The sequence below is a fragment of the Wasmannia auropunctata genome, unplaced genomic scaffold (assembly GCF_000956235.1).
Source record: "Wasmannia auropunctata unplaced genomic scaffold, wasmannia.A_1.0 LD334171.1, whole genome shotgun sequence".
Classification (NCBI taxonomy): Eukaryota; Metazoa; Arthropoda; class Insecta; order Hymenoptera; family Formicidae; genus Wasmannia; species Wasmannia auropunctata.
This window is the reverse complement of record NW_012028719.1, coordinates 120,186-140,270: the sequence shown is the minus strand read 5'-3', so window position 1 is coordinate 140,270 and position 20,085 is coordinate 120,186. Positions and strand designations below refer to the sequence as shown.

At 37.5% G+C, this 20,085-nt stretch overlaps 1 protein-coding gene across 4 annotated transcripts in view; it reads left to right on the top strand.

Moving 5' to 3' along the window:
- LOC105459671 (ATP-binding cassette sub-family G member 4) overlaps positions 1–19,761 on the top strand; it is a 31,272-nt gene extending 11,511 nt beyond the window's left edge. For all 4 annotated transcript variants that reach the window (XM_011705888.1, XM_011705885.1, XM_011705887.1 and 1 more), the window contains 10 exons: positions 9,700–9,817; positions 12,794–12,983; positions 13,406–13,551; positions 15,146–15,384; positions 15,556–15,843; positions 16,140–16,303; positions 16,455–16,623; positions 16,738–16,838; positions 16,933–17,274; positions 17,356–19,761. In XM_011705888.1, the coding sequence (XP_011704190.1) occupies positions 9,700–9,817; positions 12,794–12,983; positions 13,406–13,551; positions 15,146–15,384; positions 15,556–15,843; positions 16,140–16,303; positions 16,455–16,623; positions 16,738–16,838; positions 16,933–17,274; positions 17,356–17,514 (1,916 nt within the window). In that variant the 3' untranslated portion in view covers positions 17,515–19,761. The remainder of the gene's footprint in view (positions 1–9,699; positions 9,818–12,793; positions 12,984–13,405; positions 13,552–15,145; positions 15,385–15,555; positions 15,844–16,139; positions 16,304–16,454; positions 16,624–16,737; positions 16,839–16,932; positions 17,275–17,355) is intronic.
- The last annotated feature ends 324 nt before the right edge of the window (positions 19,762–20,085 follow it).

The window sequence follows — 20,085 nt, the reverse complement described above, 5'->3', positions numbered from 1 at the left end:
AAGTTGCTTTAATTAAGTTACTGTAACACATCTCACAGTATGCCTCGCGCCCCGCGCATATTAAATACATTCGCGTGTTTCGCGATCTGGCGCGCTGGAAGGGACGCCTCCGCGGCGTTATCGTGTCGTGCTTTCGGCTGATAAACTTTGAAATTTAATGCTTTGCATTGCATCACGTTTTAATAGGGAGCACGCGCAGTGTTCTTGACGATTATCGTTGTGTCTTTCTTTTTTTGCATAAATTAAAAGAATCAAATGACTTCATTTCGTTTTTTGTCCTTATGAATCAATTAATCATAAGATGATTAATTCACCCATAGCTCTTAATAATATTCTATACGTAGAACGCCACTGTGTCAAATTGATTTCTCACTAGATAGTGTCTGAGTTGTATAAAAAGTTGTAATTAACTGTTGTTTATTCCGTAATCGTAGTTTAACGAATGCTCTTTATCTAAACACCTCGATCTGAGACTTTCGTAATCCAGTTACACGCGCGGCGGCCGACATATTTCAGGTTTGCAGTGTAATTGGATATGGATTCGATTGGGCAAGTCGGTAACTATGCGGGACTTCAATTTAAAAAAAAATGCGCGATATAACTTGACCAGTACAAATGAAAAAAGAAAAGCCAAGTCAGAGCGTAACGTAACATTAATATCCATTCGATCAGGCATTAGCCTGGGCATGATAGTACATTATTATGTTGAGTACGATGCAGCGTCGCACTCAAGAAAAAGTCGTGATACTGCAAAAAGAGAGTTTTGCAAATCATACGATATGTGAATGTATCGCGCCCTTGAACCGCATTCCACGTGCATTATTCGCATTCAGCATGACAAAGTCTTTCTAAAAAGTATCCATGTCCGAGTTCTTGCTATACTGAGTATATATAATTAGCATAATTGCTTAATAAACACGTAACTTATGGAAATCGAATAGCTTCCTATTGAACATCCAAAAACTATTCGCGTTTCTCCGCGAATGCCACAAATTATCATACATTATCCACTTCCGCGTAATACTTTGCTTACTGTTAGTTACACATCATAAAATCTTCCATTTTTATACATTAAAATTTTACACACAGAGCGCAAACGTGGGCCAATAAATATAACACAATAGGTTACAAGTTATTTTTGAAGAATATAAAAGCATGCAAAAGCGTTTAATGTCAAATTGAATTGTTGCGAATATTTTTTGGGGTATTTCATAAAAAATTAAATTAAAATTTAAAATAAAATTTCCTGTTAGAATTACTAATGGTACCTGACGAAATTTAAATTTTATTGGTTTATATCATTATTTTCCACGATGGATATTTTATTATTTCGTATTTTTGATCAATATTGTAATGTGTCGTCTAATATTCGAGCATAACGATTCGCTATTAAATCAATTTGAAACGCAGATTGAAATTTTATCTCTTATAGTAACTCGAATGTTGCTAATTAGCGAGCTACAATCTTCTCGTGCAATATAAATCATATTTTTATTATTTATAACACGCATGTAAAAATTAATCTTATTATTTCTACAGTTATTCTATTGTATTGATATCTATAGAAAATTGAATGATGGTCAATCTATTCATTCTTTTTTCCTTTTCTTTCTCTGTTATGCAACAGCAAAAAACAGTTTAATTCATTTCGTGATTGAGATGTTATTTACTATGTAACTATCTTCCTGACTCATTGATTAATTATACAACATTACGTTTTTTATAATATATATCTCGTGTTGAATAATTTGATGCGACAGCAGGTAATTGTTCCAAGAGCATTCGATCCGTGAACGTTTTACGGATCATATCCACGGGAAAAAGGGACCACCAAAACGATTCCTTTTCGTTTTCCGCTTTCGTTTCTCGTGTGCAGGAACCCAAACCGGCGCCGGACGCGTGTTAAATGACTGCAAACTGGTTTCCGATGACATTGACCGCCGAGTGAAAGTGCACCGCTCGCATGCCAAACATATCAAAGAAATGCATGTCCGAAGAAATGCGGCACGGCGCAAGAGCGTGCAAACGGACGGCCGTGTATATCCCACGAGTACATTCCCGGGTGTTCTTATCATACGTGATACAGTAGGCGAGAGCGAGAGAGAGAGAGAGAGAGAGAGAGAGAGAGAGAGAGAGAGAGAGAAAGAGAGAGAGAGAAAGAGATAACGCGAAAGAGATGACGCACAAAAGAGAGACTCGTGTGAATAGCTGTCGCTCGTATTTTAAACATACAACATTTAGAAAGCCCATCCGATACGATCGACGCTACGTGATTCGCGGACGCAAGTCTTGAACAATACCACCTGTTGTGCCCACTATAGCAATAGGTACCGTTGTACTTGTGCACAAAATCGATAATAACGCTAATCTAGTAATAGTGCTAGGAAGTCCTATCACACGATACATTTTCCGTAATGCTCTTTGCATCGCGGTCAGTCTATATTTGCGACATGCTGCGACATTTTCGCATATTTTATGTGATATGGGTATACACGCGTCATAGATTACGTCGTATATCCCGGTTTATTTATAGGCTGATACATGATGCGTTTATTTTGTCACTTTCTCCTTTTACAGCACGCATGAGAATACTTCCGCAATGAGTCGGAGTCCTTGCGATACTAAAGGAATTAATCGGAGGATTTAGAATCGGTCAATGCTGCTTGATGAAATTATTGGACGGTCGCTATAGATAGAATCGGGTCGTTGCGCGGATCGCGATGGACAATTTGCCTTCACCTCTTTATTTTTCATTCGCGTCAGCACAACCCGACGGCATTCTGATTTGTAAGTAATATGAGCGACGTGCATGTCCCTCTGAGGTTTTTTCTTCGATGAGGAATTCGTAATTTCATGATTGTTTCTTGCAAATAGGATTAACGACCGCAATTTTGCGGGAAGGCCGTGTACGGCATGATACCTCGTTTCCAAGGTACGTCAATTACGAACGTTGACATGTAATTCTTGAACCCGCAAAGGAACACATCTTGATTTAACCATATGCATATATCTCATTTAAGACTAGTTGATGGAAAATTTTAGAAAATGTATAATTTTCTTCAAGAAAAATGGGGAACAAAATGGGAAACTTTCCTCTCTAACCTTGCTCGACACGCGCGCTTTAATCGACGTATATAGTCGATAGATAAACGCACAATAATAATATCGAGCGGACAAACATCATCGGGGAGTCTTTGTTCCATCTTATCGTGGCCCTCGCGAGCGCGAACAGTGAATCGCTTCACTTGCAACGATATAAAACTCCGTTTTTCACCGGACGATTACCCGCGGATCATCGTTTTTTACTTTGGATACTTTGGACATTGGTTCGAGTATCAACTATTCGCTGTTTGTTAATCGAACAAGGCAAGGATCGAATAGATCTGAAGTTCGATTTGCGCTACGTATGCGACAGATCGCGAAGGTATGCGGCATCGATCAATCACGCCTTATCGTAATTCGTAAAGGTGTCGATCAATCACACCATCGAGCGTAAAAGTCAAAATATTTTTTGCAACGCGCCGCGTATCTCACGTCATCTCGCGGGAACTGAAAATCCGGCGGCCTTGACGCCATTCGGAGACCAGTACAGCCGCGGCCACGTAATCCAGGACGCGGTGTTATTACGTCTAGTATAATGCTATTCTGTGAAGACACCTCCGTAATAATATTCATCTTCCCGTCGGATGGCCGGCAATTAAGCACCGGACGATGGCACGTCATATTCTCTATTTTTTCTCGTTTTTCAGTGATTGACGTTGTGACCGGCGGACATTTCGATCAATTGCTCTCGGATGCTTTCGTAACTCGGCACGGAGCAAAAAAATATCATTCGTTTTATGCATAATATTATCGGAAGGCTAATTGTTTGCTCGGGACTGAGGAAACACGTATATATTACAAACGATAATAATTGTCATAGCCCAGATAAAGATATCGCGCGACGTATTTCATGACGTTAGATAATACTCATTGCGGGGGTACACGCATTTCTGTGTATAGGTGTGCATTAGTGGATGCAGAAACGCACGTACTGTCAGTGTTCTTGTCGTTTTAGGAAATCTTCTTATCGAAAATTAATGAAGACTATTCTTAATAATAAGAAGATATTTCACCTGTCGTCAAGTCCTTTTGTCTTATTGCAAAAATGTGTACAAGGGGGGAGGGAATATAATCACGTGTCTTTGATTTAAAAAAAGATTATCGATCGAATAAACGTGTCCACGTACTTGACTGACTCGGATCTTTCACATCACGATGTATCTGATAAATTTTGATACCAATTTATACAGATATCGTGACACGCGAAAAACACAAGTTACATTTTGATATATCTACATTTCTCTCAAATTCTTGACTTGTAACGCCTTGAAAGAAATGTACGGTCACCAAGCGTGTTTTCCGTTCAGTGTTTAGAGAGCGAGATGCACATTTCGAGTAGCAATACGACCTAGATTGCTTGCGTGCTTGAACGGCACATTCTGACGTGCAAGAGAAGTGAAGAAACCTGCTTCGTGGAAGAATAACTTTACGTTACCGTGTTCTATTTTACTGGTTTCCACTCTTTACGTTCTACTCTCTAATTATGATTATAATGATCTCTCTTTATCTTGATCTCTATTACGATTTTTCCCCTTGCAGAAATTCATATATCATTGTTCTACTGACACATAATATCTACATGTTGAAATTTGACTATCCGAGCAATTCTTTATCGAATACTCTTGCTCGCAGTTATCATTTGCCTTGTAGTCGTTAAAATGTTTATCAATTTGTGTATAAGAATAGCGAACTAAGAGCGTCGAACGCTGTTCTCGCAAATGAACTCATATTTTCAGATTTCGAGAAATTCAACACGAATCTTTGGAATTTTTTCATTTTCCCATCACAAAATTATTGAAACGTAATTAATGAAACGTTCGATATCAATGATTTTCTTCGGAGTAAGGAAGGAATGTCTAGGGAGAGAATTTTTCGCTCACTTCAGAGTGGCTTGCAGAAATGTTGCAAAGAATAACTTCGTATGCCGATTACCTCGAGATTATCTTGTACAAATCTGTTGAAACCGCCGAAGCAATTCGAATACGAAGAATATTCAGTTGGAATTTGCTGATGTGTTACGATATACATTAATACACTTACGAAATTAGACTATTGCAGCGCTTGGATAAGACATGACGCGTTATTGCGCTGTTATATTCGCAAAATGATTGCAAAACAAAATGAAGAAAGTTCAGCGTGGCCTCGCGAAGACACAGCTAGCCGAGCATATGAGTTTTTGAGATCTTCTCGTCTTATATCCGTCTCTCTCTTTCTCTCCTTCTCGCTTTTGCCCCTTGCGCGGGACAGATATGTGGATATATATCCGCGTACACATTGCATACACACGTGAGCAACCGGAGTAATTTAAGCGCTGTAAACCGCCGTATGTCATAGCGCGATTTTTGCAATCCCCGCACGGGGTTTGCGAAATTCGCAAGTCGCGCAGCCTCCTCCAGACTCGAAATTGGGAAACTCGATTGGCCTCTCTTTCTCTCTGCGGCGTGTCTAGATCTCCGACTTCGAGTCTCATTCGTGCACGGTCGGCGATATTCTACGTACGCGCGCGCGATCAATCGACGGCAAACAATGGTGCAATTAGTGGCACGTGGGCGTTATTGCAGACGTAGATATTTACTTTATATCAGTTGTCATACGGAGCAGTAGTCATCTTGAAATTATGCGGACGAACTGCGCAGTAACGCCGCATCGAAGCCTGGTATATCTTTATTTTTTTTTTAAATTTATCAATTGATATCAATAATTTTAATATAACTTTGCAACATTTAAGTTTGAAACGAATCTGAATCTCCTTTTAGAGTATACATAAATCTTGCATTTTTCTTATCTTCGTGTAACGCAATAATTTTAAAAAGTCACGATGAGCACGCAACGTATCAATAATAATGATCTCAAAATGTTAGCGCGGCACATATCAGTGCCGTAAACCTACTGACCTACATTGTCTACGTCGGATGGCCTTCGCCATGCACGATTCGCATTTTTGTCCTCTACTTTTCAAGCTTACGAAATGGTACATATAATTACGAAATAGTCTGTATATAAAGATATAACCGCATCTCTACGCAGACGTTCAGCGCTTGCTTCAATTACATTAATTGAGCACGTAGCTCTCTGCTACTTACGAAGCAGTCATCAGGCGTGCGGAGGTCATTGCTTCCTACGCTTTTCGAGAAACAAAGACCGGGTCAACGGTACTTGCACTTTGCGTATTTTGCTTTTTCTTCAAACAAACCGCTCACTATCCGAGCGATAACGGAACCCGCATTCTGATTGCACCACCATGATCGCGCTCTCTGGAATACGGAGTATATAGACGTCGGAAAAACGCGCGGTAAAAGTTGTACGCCGCGATCTTAAAAATTAGAAACGTTAATTACATTTATTAGTCGTTAACTCAAATATATATATCGGCGCTCCACGCGAAATGTCCCTATTAAATCGATACCAATTAAATATAGTTGTTATTTGGCCCATTTATAAGTGACACGATAAATCCGGGTTAGATAGATTCGTAATAATTTACGATTCGCGATACTCGCGTTTCCATGACAGCGCGTTTGTATGTATCGGGTAAAACGTTGATTCATGAAAAAGCAATTATATAAGATCAATGTGTCGTATACACGTGCGGCCAGTAGTGTGGTCATGATCATAATATTGTGCACTCGAGCAATAAACGTTATTAGATGATAAACTGTAATAGCAAAGTTATCTTACGAGGCAATAAATGCCTCGCGTTAATTTCACCAAGAGCACGGGGAATATATAGGATATTCCCCGTGCTCTCCAGAAATCGCTGTGTTTCCTGTTGATTCCACATTGGAAGCCATGCGAGGAGAATTTCGCGCTATCGGATTTCCTAGAAACAGCAACAACGCCTGTATATCTGGCCAAGATAAACTGACATACATTTCAGCGAACGATAGATAATGTGTCGTAATAAAAGACAGAGTCTTTACTCCGTATAATTTAATAACTTCTCGTTATTTTATAAATTAGCTTGTTTTAGTAGCTAAATCAGATTTATAAATGTCAGATATATCATATATCGACCATAGCCGATAAACATAATAAACGATTGAATCGTTCCTAAAAACAAAGAAATATATCGATAAGCTTGTCCTTTATAAAATTATTAATTCATATTATGCTATTTACAGGCAAATCCTGAGTGATATATGTTTGACATTCAGAGAATTGCGTACAAATTCCGTTTCGAGTTGCATCCTACAGAATTCTCGGGCACTCTGTTCCGGCATTTATGTTTAAAGGCGGTTTGCCTTGAATTGAAATCAAAATAGTAACTTATTGTGTCATTACGATTTTATGCATCTTCACGTTCGGTTCGCAAATATTTGCACACGTAGCCACCGAGCCACCGGGTGGCCAGGTGGAGGATACTGAATGACGTACGTGACAACGCATGGCATTTATCTTCCTCGGGGAATGTTAAATTGCCACTTTGCCGTGCATACGTAACGACACAGTCTTATGGCAGGACAACACGTGAATGTAATGCGGAGTGCGTCTTTAAGCGACCATTTCGCTGTTACTTTCGTACGAGATATCTCGCCCGCATGTCGGATGAATGATAATAAACAGTTTTTTCTTGCCTAATAATTAAAGATTACTTGTCAGATTAGCGAATAAAATATTTCTTCCGATCGGAGATCTCAGAGATTAAAATGTTCTTTAAACAATCCTTCATTCAATCCTTATTCAGATTTGAAAAAAAAAAAAACGTGATATATTAGTTAAAAAAATATCCGACTTTTAGTTTTGTATAGCTACACTTTTTATATATTCATATATTCTATTTTACTTTTGTAGTCTCTGGGAACAGTTTTAAAGTCGAAGAATAGATTCTGAGAATCGTTTTGTCGGGTTCGTGTGCAGAGTCCATTGTAATCACTGATTATGCGGTCCGTGACGTAGGAAACAATATGCAAAGTTTTGCGGTCAACAATACATTAACTTGTATGCTCGCTGTCTTTTTCCTTGGGACAGACGCCTGTGCTGCAACAGCCTAACTTTAAATCAAGCGTTTAGGGGGCCGCGATTGCCAAAGCGCCGTTCAGGCCATTATCTACTTTTCTACTTACGATTTTGAAATAAGAACACTAGTGAAATCGAGAGCTATAAAGCAGGGAGGTCAAGTTATGTGACACTCGACTTTAGTAAGACAATCGTATTCTTGTATCGCTGTCGCTTCTTACGTGCATCGAGTCAGATTAACTTCTTTTTTATATAACGATAAGCATTTTTTTTGCTTTCGCATCAATGTTTCGCAAAAATAAACATAAAATTTTTCTGCGCTATTAAACAAAATTATACTTGCTTCGTGTTGAAAGGCAATTAATTTCATTTTTTTGCCGATAAAAAATAAAACGTGTTTCTCGATTGAATCGATAACGAAGAAGAATAATAAATTAACCATAAATATACATATCAAAAACAATTTTGACAACTCAAAATTGTGAACAAGAATTCTTACATTCCATAAATATCATATTTTTATATTATTGATAGCAAACAAATATTTGAAATTTGACGCGCTGCGAGAAAGATATTTGTTAGTAAAAATGTAGATAAATTTTTGTGCCACAATTCAGATTTAAAATTAAAATATTTATTATAAGACGTATTCAAGAGGTACAGAACAAGTATTACATTATTTACTTAATCAGACAGTCTATAATAATGATAAAATATGAAATAAAATATTCACAATAATTTACATTTCTGATTTTTAAATGCACTAAAAAAACAACAGATAAACACAGATAAAGCCGAGCCGAAACCTTGTATAATTTAATTACGAATTAAAAAATATAAAGATTATATATACGTTTAATTAATGTCGATAATTTTTTCCTGATTTTTTCTTAATTTATTCTTGAATTGCTTAATTTCTCTTATTATTTTAATCGCTCAACGATCGAAATGAAAATTATGACCAAACTAGAAATGATGCAACGATTTAGCTTTCTACGTTGCAGCGGACTCATCAATTAAAGCCGCTTCCGGCCTTCCGCTCACATGTGAATCACACAAGCTGATTGGCTATATACACGCGAATGTAATGTAATGTCCGAGTCTATTTGTCTTGGACTTTGTCCTGTTCTCTTTGTTCGATATCCCTCTGAGATACATGTATTAGTATTAGTCGATGTCATAAAAAGCAGTGATTACGCTTATGCCATCTCGGTACGACGGTCAACGATTGACTGATGACCGTATAAAAAAAAATATTTTATTTTGATTAATCCTGAGTGCTCGTCGAGAGTGTACCCTAAGTACATTTAATTATTTGTCATTGTAAATACGTGTGTGCGTGCCGCAAGCATATTTTTCATGATACGCGATATCTTAATCCGAAGATTCACTAGTAAATATAATGACCAAATAAATAAACATCTTCTATCTTTGTTTCCTCGTTACATTATCTTATGCGTTTGCATTAAAGACGCGCGTTTGTTAAAAAAATAATCATTTCATGTTTTCCCTCTGAATTTTTCTTACGCAAATCCATCGAAATATCATTTAACGGTTTAACGGAATTATTAACGGATGATAGAGAATATCGAGATTTCACCCTTGAAATTCACGGATCTAAAAATGTTATTTCACTTTCAGATGTGAAGACGATTCTCAAATCTGTCAGCGGCAGACTGCGATCCAGCGAGCTGACGGCTATTATGGGCCCTTCAGGCGCTGGAAAGTCAACGCTCCTAAATATCCTCACCGGATACAAGTGAGTCAGCGTGGAGCTTCCACACGATATAGTTATTGCGAATGAAATGACAATGTAATGGCCCGTTAAAGTGGCGCTAAACGAGAAAGGCGTGCGCGTGTGTCTTGAATAAAAATCTTGCGCATGTTAATCGTTAGAATAAATTCGCCCATACTTGTCTTGCTATCGTAATATTAAGTTTGCAACGCGTTGTGATTAATATATAATATATTCCCATAGATACAAATGAGTTGGTAGTAGCAGCAGATAAAATTGATAAGAGGTCATTTCGTTCATTCTTTATCGTTGAACAGCCACTGCTGTTAATGTTTCATGATTCACTCAAGTATTCCTATGAACATTCTCGTCTCTTTTTTGCTCACCTACGTTGCCATTAACTGTGTGCTGTCAAAACTAACAAGATTATTAAAAGGAAAATTGGGAAGAATAAAAAATTAGTTCCGTTCTCCAAAAAAAATCGCTTTTAATTTATCATCCAATGATCTCCATAAATTAGGAATTCTATTAAATCATATTAAATCATATTATTATTCGATTATCACTTGATATATTGCTATATTGCGACATGCAATATATTCTGCAAACTTCCACTTTTCAAAGACCCGTCAGTTAGACTATATATATATATATATATATATTTCAGCAGACCAATTTCGAATCGCCAGCGGCTCTTTATTCAATTTCTCCGATCATAGAACATTCGCAATTTTTTCCAGTATCAATGCGCGAAGCATTTTTCTTTCTTTCTTAACATTCACGTCATATTATTAACCGAAACGTCGTGCGACAGGTATTTCCTGCGAGAAATCCTCGCGTCTGTTGTTCAATAAACAAATACGACATGCACATTGGGAAAACGACAGAGAATAATCATCGCGCGAGAGACAACATCCCTTTCGCTTTCTCTCTGCGAAAATTAGTAGCTCCGAAAGTTTGCGACTCGTTATGGTCGTATACAAATCTATACAGCGCACGTAACCGTATAAATCTCCCGTCTCTTTACGTCGAGAAGATTTCGTCGTGTAATCTTACCGTGACCTCGTCGCGCGCTTTCAGGTTTTTTTTCTCTCCAAACCTTGTTCAAACGTTTCGCTTTCTTTCGCCACGCCACGGTCTCGCTTTCTTCGACGATATACATGTGGTATCACTTTCTTCGCGTTCTGCCGTTACGAAACAGACCGGCCGATATATTTGAGATGATAAAAATTTTACTCACGCGTGGATAGGAATGTCGTCATATATTGCACGTCATTTTTTTTCAGTCACATCGCATTTAACTATCACATGGAAATCGCTCCGCGAAAGCGTTTTCGGATTATTTTGAAATAAATTTAAAAGAAATTGTGACAGCACATTCGGTAAACATAAACTTTCTACTTCAATATATTGTCTTCAGTTGCAACTAACTGCAACGGTTCTGCTTAGTGAGAAGCAATCTACATTTAAACTTATTCATATCACTCTGAAAAAATTATGTAAATCACTGCAGTAGAGAAAAGCTTATCGGTTTTTTTCCAGCTCATTTTTAAAGCGTGATTTTTTTTATCGTATTATGTCTCATATATCGCAAATAATATGACATATCAATTTGAATAAATCAACGAATTCCAAACTGACTTTCAATAAATTCTTCCAAGAAATAATCAGCTTACAAAATGCTACGAGCGTCAAGGTTTATCGTCTCTATCAGAGATTTCCTTTCGGCTATTTCGCATTCCGCGTCGTAAAAAAGAACGATCCTTCTCATTTGCGTACGAATCGAATAGAGTGTCAAATCGTATAGTCGCGATGGCGCGTTCTTGTCTCCGCTTTATTTTGCATAGATTTGTAAGACCAATTGCCGGCAAGAAACCAGCGTGTTTTTGCTGCCATTACCTCTACATTGTACGTACAAGGGCGCTGCAAATGACATCTCGCCGCCGAGAATACTTTCGGAACGACTGCTCGAACCGGTTTTCCGACAGTTGCATTTTATAGAAGGCGACACGCAAATCTCAGACCGTTAATTGCCCGACACAACGATGTTGCATGCTTATTTTTCGATCGATATGGTCAATTACATTGCAAAAACTAATATCTGCGATATCTGTAATTATAATAAATTACTTTGTTCACAGCCGTCGAGTTTTTATATCGCAGTCTATCCTAAATAGATATCATATATTTTATACGAAATTAAAATTTTAATTTAAATTTAAATTTCGCGAAATTTTAATTTTAATTAAAATTTAAATTTCGTGAAAAATTTTAATTTTAATTAAAATTTATAAATATATATATGAATCATGGTCATAAAAGCAACTGATGACACAGGTGCAATGCAGTGATAATGAATCACTTTCGATTTCTTTCGGCCTATCCAATTTCGGTTATCTATATTGCATCTCACGATCAATTAGCTTCTTGATATTTTCGTGCAATGTTTACAGAAGCAATGGCCTGCAGATGCGGTCTGCCTGCGAGCAGCGTGACCTACGATGTATTTGTCGGCGCGTAAAAGTTGTTTCGCTGCTTGTTCGCTTCTTTTCCATCGTGTTTTCCAAACCGGTTTTATAGTCAGTCAACCGGTGCGCGCTGCGCGTCTGCGTCTATTCGCGTTTTGCGCATCCACGATTCAGAATCTTTCGCAGATATAAGTATGTAAAGCGATCTGACATTGTCCGATAAATAATCCTGTCTCTATTGCGATAGAAAAATTTATAGACTATTAATGTCTATCTTCGATTATAAAAGCGTTGACGGGAGTATTTAACGATCGGCCTGAATTTCTTCAGCGACCGTTTCATTATCCGTTCTGAAGTTAGAACGGATGAAAGACGTCCTTATATTCGGGCAATAGGAATGGCGATGAGAAATGCATGCGCATAAATTCCCGTCGTCCATTAATGTTTCTAATGATGCAACGTATGAATCGGGCAACATCGCTACAACGCACCGCCGTTATAACGAGTTATTCATTAGAAATTTTCTTATCAGGACGACAGGTGCGGAGGGCAGCGTCACGATGAACGGCCACGAAAGAAACCTTAGTACGTTCAGGAAACTCTCTTGCTACATCATGCAGGATAATCAGCTTCACATGAATCTAACGGTAGCGGAAGCTATGAAGGTCGCGGCGAACCTTAAGCTCGGCTCGAATGTTAACAAGGGAGAGAAGGAAGAAGTGGTAAGCTAATCGTCTTGTCTGATCTTTTGCTTTAGACTCTTCAAAGTAGATAACGGTTGAATGCAGTTGTTTATTCGTTTGCAGATAAAATTTCATAAATAGTACTTATATAAAAATGTACACACTTAGCGATAAATAGTAAAATTCGTTGTACGTTGCTCGTTTCAACCATTTTGAAGTCAGAACAAAAAAATTATTATTTATTAAAAGAAAATCCGTATAATTTCAGTCAATTATCGGCATTATATTTAATTATACCAAACAACACTTAATGTATTCCTCAAAACAGCTCGTGTATATATTTCTGTCTCTGCATTGCATACTTCTTTTTATTCTCAATTAATCATCAATCGAGATACACGTTATCAATTTTACACGTTATCAATTTATTGATTGACATGCGTATCGGTTCTTCCGCACAGATTCAAGAAATCCTTGAAACTCTCGGCCTGTCTGAGCACCGCCGTACTATGACCTCGAACCTGAGCGGCGGTCAAAAGAAAAGGCTCTCCATCGCCCTGGAGTTAGTGAACAATCCCCCTATAATGTTCTTCGACGAGCCGACTAGGTAAGTTTCAAATTTCATGCGAAATACATAATTCAATGTTTTCGTAACCATTTGATTTTGTTTGCATAAATTTGAAAATTAATTCTGCAAGTACATTGACTCAAGACAAATATGTACGCTGCATCAAGATAAAAATATGGTGTACGGTGATAAATTATTGTCCATGAGTGACGTCACGCAATTTTTTAATTCCCCGTGTACACAACAATTCAAGGATAAATTTTATGATACAACTTGCTGTTAATGAAAATTAGAAGGCTAAAGAGATTAAAGACGTGTGTATATTAAAAAAATAGTATACACACAAAAATAATATATTCGAGGATTTGAGTGGATAGATAGATCAAACCACAGGAAATCGAGTAACGATCTCCTTTACTTTCTCTAAATGAGACGTGCGAGAGAAACTCCGTCTTTCCTCAATAATTTCCTTGATCTTTAAATCTCGAGCTTGGCCAACGTCATTAGGATATCCTTGTCCCAGGATATCGTGTTTTTACAAGGTTCCGGAAATAAGCGAATTTTCTTTTTTTTTTTTACATTTTAATAAAGGCGTACAGTTGAATTTCTCCTTGCAACTTTCAAGAAACTCTCTATGCAGCCACGTTCCAGATTTACAACTCCGTAACTGTGTCTTGCGATGTATAACTATAACGATAAGTGGTTACACGAAAATCTTTTATCTTAGAGATTGTTACAAATCTCTGGTGTCATCGAAAATTAAATAATGATCTAATTGATCTAATTCAGTCTTTAATGTTCCCTTACTTGTTATCATTCTGAAAGTCATATTTTAAATTATGTATTGATATATACATATATTAAAAGATTAGATACAAATATTTTTGAAATATCTCACTTAAGCTAGAATCGAAATGAGATGTAAAACGACATAATGCACGCGTAACGGGAGAAAGTAAACGATGCTCGGTTTTTGAAACATTTCTTTCTCGTCGGTTCACTTTCACTGAGACGGTACATCGGAATTTTTGTGTATACAATGGCGTCGCATTTCATTTCACTGCACGCGATAATTTCGATAAATAATCTTCTCATCCGTCCGTGTTTGTGTCATTACACAAATACGATATAAAAAAAATCTTCATACTCGTACCGTTCAAAGTTTGAGTTCGATTTCCTGACCTACAGTACCGCGCGTCTCCTCGAGACGCTTTTTTAGTCGTTTAACCGGTTTCTGGAAATAAGAGTCACTCGGTATCAGTTTCCTTTAATGGCAGAAAATAACGCCACGTCGACAAATGATGACCGGTCCTCTCAAGGTCTGTACTTGAACCAAGAACTTGGGTATATTTCCCCTCCTTTAAAAAAAAAAATATTTAGCCCGACCGTTCGCAATCAGTTGAAGGAAAAAGAACTCTTAAGAAGACTTCATTAATACAGATATTTCGTGTGGACAAACAGATATTATATATTATTGTACCCTTTTTACGCTGTCACTTACACAGCACAAATATGAAGAAGAAAAATATATGTATAAAGAAATACAAATATAAATATAAATATAAATATGAAGAAGAAAAATATAAGTATTCTACATGTGGTGGCACCGATTGATTTTTCTGGTTGTTTACAGCGGCCTGGACTCCTCGTCTTGTTTCCAATGCATCTCGTTGCTGAAAACTCTGGCACGTGGCGGCAGAACGATAATCTGTACAATTCATCAGCCCAGTGCGAGACTTTTCGAGATGTTCGATGCTCTCTACACGTTGGCCGAGGGCCAATGCGTTTATCAAGGTTCTACATCACAACTGGTGCCTTTCCTAAGGACAATTGGCCTTAATTGCCCAAGCTATCACAATCCAGCGTCGTTTAGTGAGTATACTTTTGACGCGTCAGTATTTTAATCGTTTTATATTAGAGCGAAGTAAATTAATGAAAATAAAAAAAAATAGTCTCTATAAGCGATCTACCTTTATTTATAATAGATTGGTAATTTGTTTCGTGCGCAAATATTAGTGACATGATTCCTGATCTGTTATACAGTCATTGAGGTATCGTGCGGTGAATACGGCGACAATATCAAGAACTTAATCAACGCGATAAACAACGGCAAGTCCGACATACGCGAAGGATACCCGTTCCCCGAGACAAAGGAGGGAATGAACAATTGCACCGCTGCGACGGGTATTTTGAAGAATGGTGATAAAATGAAGCTCAAAGACAAAAATGACATCAGCAATTTGGAGGAAAAGTTCCAGGAAGAGAAAACTACCGAGATTAGTAATGGAAAACTCATTCCCGGCTACGCTACAAACGATATTACTAAACAAGGTAACGTTATATATATATATATTTTTTTTTTAATGATTGCAACATCAGTTTTCCAGTTGTTCATAACTTCAGTTAATATAATTTTTCTGTAATTGCAAGTTAAATATTAGCCTTTTGGAAAAAAAACTCGTTTTATATAAAGCCTTATAGCCTCCTCCTGATTTTATTGCAGAATCTCTTATCTGACAAGCGAAGTTGTCAGACACTAAACGTTCTTGCATTCTTTTCAAGAAGCGTAATATAGGATATTATAAAAATAGTACAAAATAATGTAAATATTAAAATTAATGTTTTAGGGTTGGATATATCAATACCAATGGATCCGGATAAGAAGGACAATGCTAACGTAGCCCTGCTCGACGAATCTATCGTAGTAACGCCGGAGAGATACGCCACGTCTGAATTTACGCAATTCTACATCATTCTGAAACGCGCCCTACTCTTCAGCTGTAGAGATTGGGTAGGTGTTCGAAGAAGCAGAATATCTCGCCTATTTGCAACTGCGAATACTCGCAGCATCAACGCAACGAAATATTTCATCATCTATGGCGTATCTCCCAATTTTTAGAGATACTGTTTAATTCTAATATTCCTCTCTAATATGTCTGCAGACTCTCATGTATCTCCGACTCTTCGCTCACGTTCTGGTGGCGGGGTTAATCAGCGCGCTGTATTATGATATCGGAAACGACGGCGCCAAAGTACTTAGCAACCTGGGATTCCTCTTCTTCAACATGCTGTTCCTCATGTACACTTCCATGACAATCACGATTCTGTCCTGTAAGTGTGCCTGCGTGATTTACGCTTATATCGTATTTATCACTTCGCGATCGATGAAGAGCAATCGTATACACTGTCCCTGTATGAACCACCTCATTTCTTTATTTTTTCTAGTCCCGCTGGAACTGCCTGTGCTCTTGAAGGAGAACTTCAATAGATGGTACTCTCTCAAGTCGTATTACTTAGCGATTACCATTTCGGATTTACCGTTTCAGGTAGGCTCCATCGCACAACGATATAGAAACGGAATGTATGTACGCAGTTGCACGGCGAATAAACAATTAATCTCGTATTTCTTGTCTTTTTCAGACTGTATTCTGTATATTGTACGTCACCGTTGTGTACTTCCTGACGAGCCAGCCGGCGGACGTGACGCGGTTCTCCATGTTCGTCGGCACCTGTCTACTGATTTCCTTCGTCGCGCAATCAGTGGGCCTGATGGTCGGCGCGGCGATGAACGTGCAGAACGGCGTGTTCCTGGCGCCAGTGATGTCGGTGCCTTTCCTCCTCTTCTCAGGGTTCTTCGTCAGCTTCGACGCGATCCCGGTCTATCTACGGTGGATCACGTACCTCAGTTACATCAGATACGGTTTCGAGGGTACCGCCTTAACCATTTACGGCTACGGCCGGGAGAAACTGAAGTGTTTCCAGGTAGGTTTAACATCGCACATCCGTTGACGTCGATTTTCGATTGCGAGTGACGTTCGCTGAACTCTCGTGCGTTGCTTTCAGGTGTACTGCCACTTCAAAAATCCGGAGACGACCCTGGAGGAGCTGGACATGCTTGACGCAGACTTTACTCTGGACACTCTCGCTCTCCTGCTCATCTTCGTCATCCTGCGAATCGCCGCATATCTCTTCCTGCGTTGGAAGATCAAGACCGCCCGATAGATCTTAGGCGCGCGTAAAACCTTGTAAAAATCAGATATGGTTGCGAGTGGACGGGCAAGTTGGCACAAGTGTTACCGTCTATCGCGTAGAACTCGCGCAGGCAATAAACGGACGCATTCTTCCGTAATCGATAATCTCGTAATGATATTTTGAAAATGGCGATACGAAGACTCTCGATTTCGTCGCCTTAGAACAATAACCGTCACAAGACACAAGGAACTTTACGCGAAACGAGGAATTTCCGCGGTATTTTTCGGTGAGGCAATCTCACGATTTTCACAACGATAACCATTCGACCTGACGAGACATTAATACGTCTTGAAAATATCACAAAGTATGATGTATACTTTGATTACTTTCTTTCATGTTCTAAAGTTGTTGAATTTAGCTGATGTGTAGGATCAATACTAATGTAACTTATTTATATTTCCTTAGTTTAATAACGACGACGGCTGGTAGTTACGACTGTAATATATTTGTTTCCAGGGTACTATTCTATAGTATATATGTACACGTATATATATCCGAAATATGCATCTTCCCACTTTTTTTACTGTATCAGTACACACATTTTCGTTAGAACGCGACCAAGCATCGATCTTGAATTTATCGAACGTTTGTCAGCGTGATGCGATCGCGCAATGCCTTCGAGACATTACGAACTACTTGAAATATATGCCGAAAATCTGGAATTGTTTTGAATATTAATCAAAACAAAAAAAATATTTGAAGGAATATAATTTTGAAAATTTTAAGAGCACATCTTTTTCTTTTCACTTTCATCTCAATTCATTACATATTTCGTAAACAGACAAATAGAGACTAAAAAACTTTGAATTTTAAATCTTCAAACGCCTCAAACGAAAGATTTTGTAGAAGTTCAAAAGTCTGAAAACATTTAAGATTTTTTAGAACTTTCAAAAATGTTTTGGTATCGTATAAAAAATATTCAAAGCAATTCGAATCTTTACACGCTTTGAATCGTCTGAAAAATTTTCAAAAGAAGGATTCGAATGCTTTTACTAAATTATGCGACTCGACTGGAAGGCAGAATGAAAGGATCAACTCGCGCGTGATCCCTTAGGAGGGTCTTATGAATCGCCTTCAATCCTGTCTACTTTTCGTGGACGAACACGAGGCCTTAATCGATGACGTATTTCACGAGCGACCACTCTATTCTATCCAATGGCTGTGAGCTTCATGATGCAAAAAAAAAAAGAAGAAAAAGTTAGAGGAAATCAAACGCGAATACTTGTGTTATTAAAATTAAGCTCGGACGGAACGTCCGAGATGATTTGTAAGTGCACGAATTTATACGTATCTTGCCAGATTAAATATTACCGTTGAAGATCCGATGTTTTTTTTTTTTACGTTTTACAAGGAAAAGTGCGGTTCCTTGACGGATCATGTCAAAGTGAGCGTTTACGCACTTCTGTAAAAGCTTGTGAATATTTGCAGCCACATGTTGAACGCCGAAGATAATTGGCGAGCGAATGTACTATATACATAATATTCCTTAGACAGCTCATGATAAATGACGAACAAATTTTTTTCGCTCTACATTTGTGTCAGTTCACAAACTGATGCGAAAAACAAGTTTTTGTACATTGTCGAAAACGAATTATGTAACTAATTTTCTATTGTTTACGAATTGTTATTATTTTTATACAGAATGCAAGATTATTCTTCTAAACAAGCGCGAACCCTTGACCTTTCTAGTGTTAAGTCGTTAAGTGGCAAAAAGAATAATACTTTCAAAGATGGAAGAAGAAAACAGCGATTTAAGATTGATTCTATGTAATTGTTAATTAATATATAGAGTCTTTTCTCTCTCTCTCTCTCTCTCTCTCTTGTTTGTATATTTCCTCGTAACTCACCAAAGTTAAGGGTTTAAATCGGCGACTTAATTACAAATATAATAATGTACTGATGCGACGAACGGCTCTCAAACGGATGAAGTAATCCTTTATACGATATGTGTATTTACACCGAAATGAGAAATGAACAATAATCGCTCGATAGCATAATCGATTGCTAATATAAATATATATATATATATATATATATATATATATATATGTATGTATACTTTTATAAACCAAGGTGCGTCGAGATGTGCATGTACCTAATTAGCCGGTTTGGCATAATCGTTGCATAAATAATAATTTACGCATGTATAATACGAATAAAATATGTTCTTTTCGTAATGCAATACAATTTCGTAATAAAAAAATTCAATTTCAATAATCTCTGTTACGTTATATTCATTTTCTTTTAATTTGTATCCCTTGTATCCCGTCACACTAAATGTGTCTGTTAGATTTATTTATTTGGAATTTGATCTTCATTTAGAAGATTATGTAACTTATATTTATGTGTATGCATTGAAAGAATATTTTAATATTACATCACGTCGTGACACAATATTTATGTAACACATTAAGATAATTTTTTTAAGCAAATGTTTAACTTTCAACCAAGTAAATAACTGCGAGTTCTTCTCTATGTTTTCGTGTTTAGCAGTTTTCTTGTTTGATAATATTATCTGAATTTTATTTGCAATTTATTCAA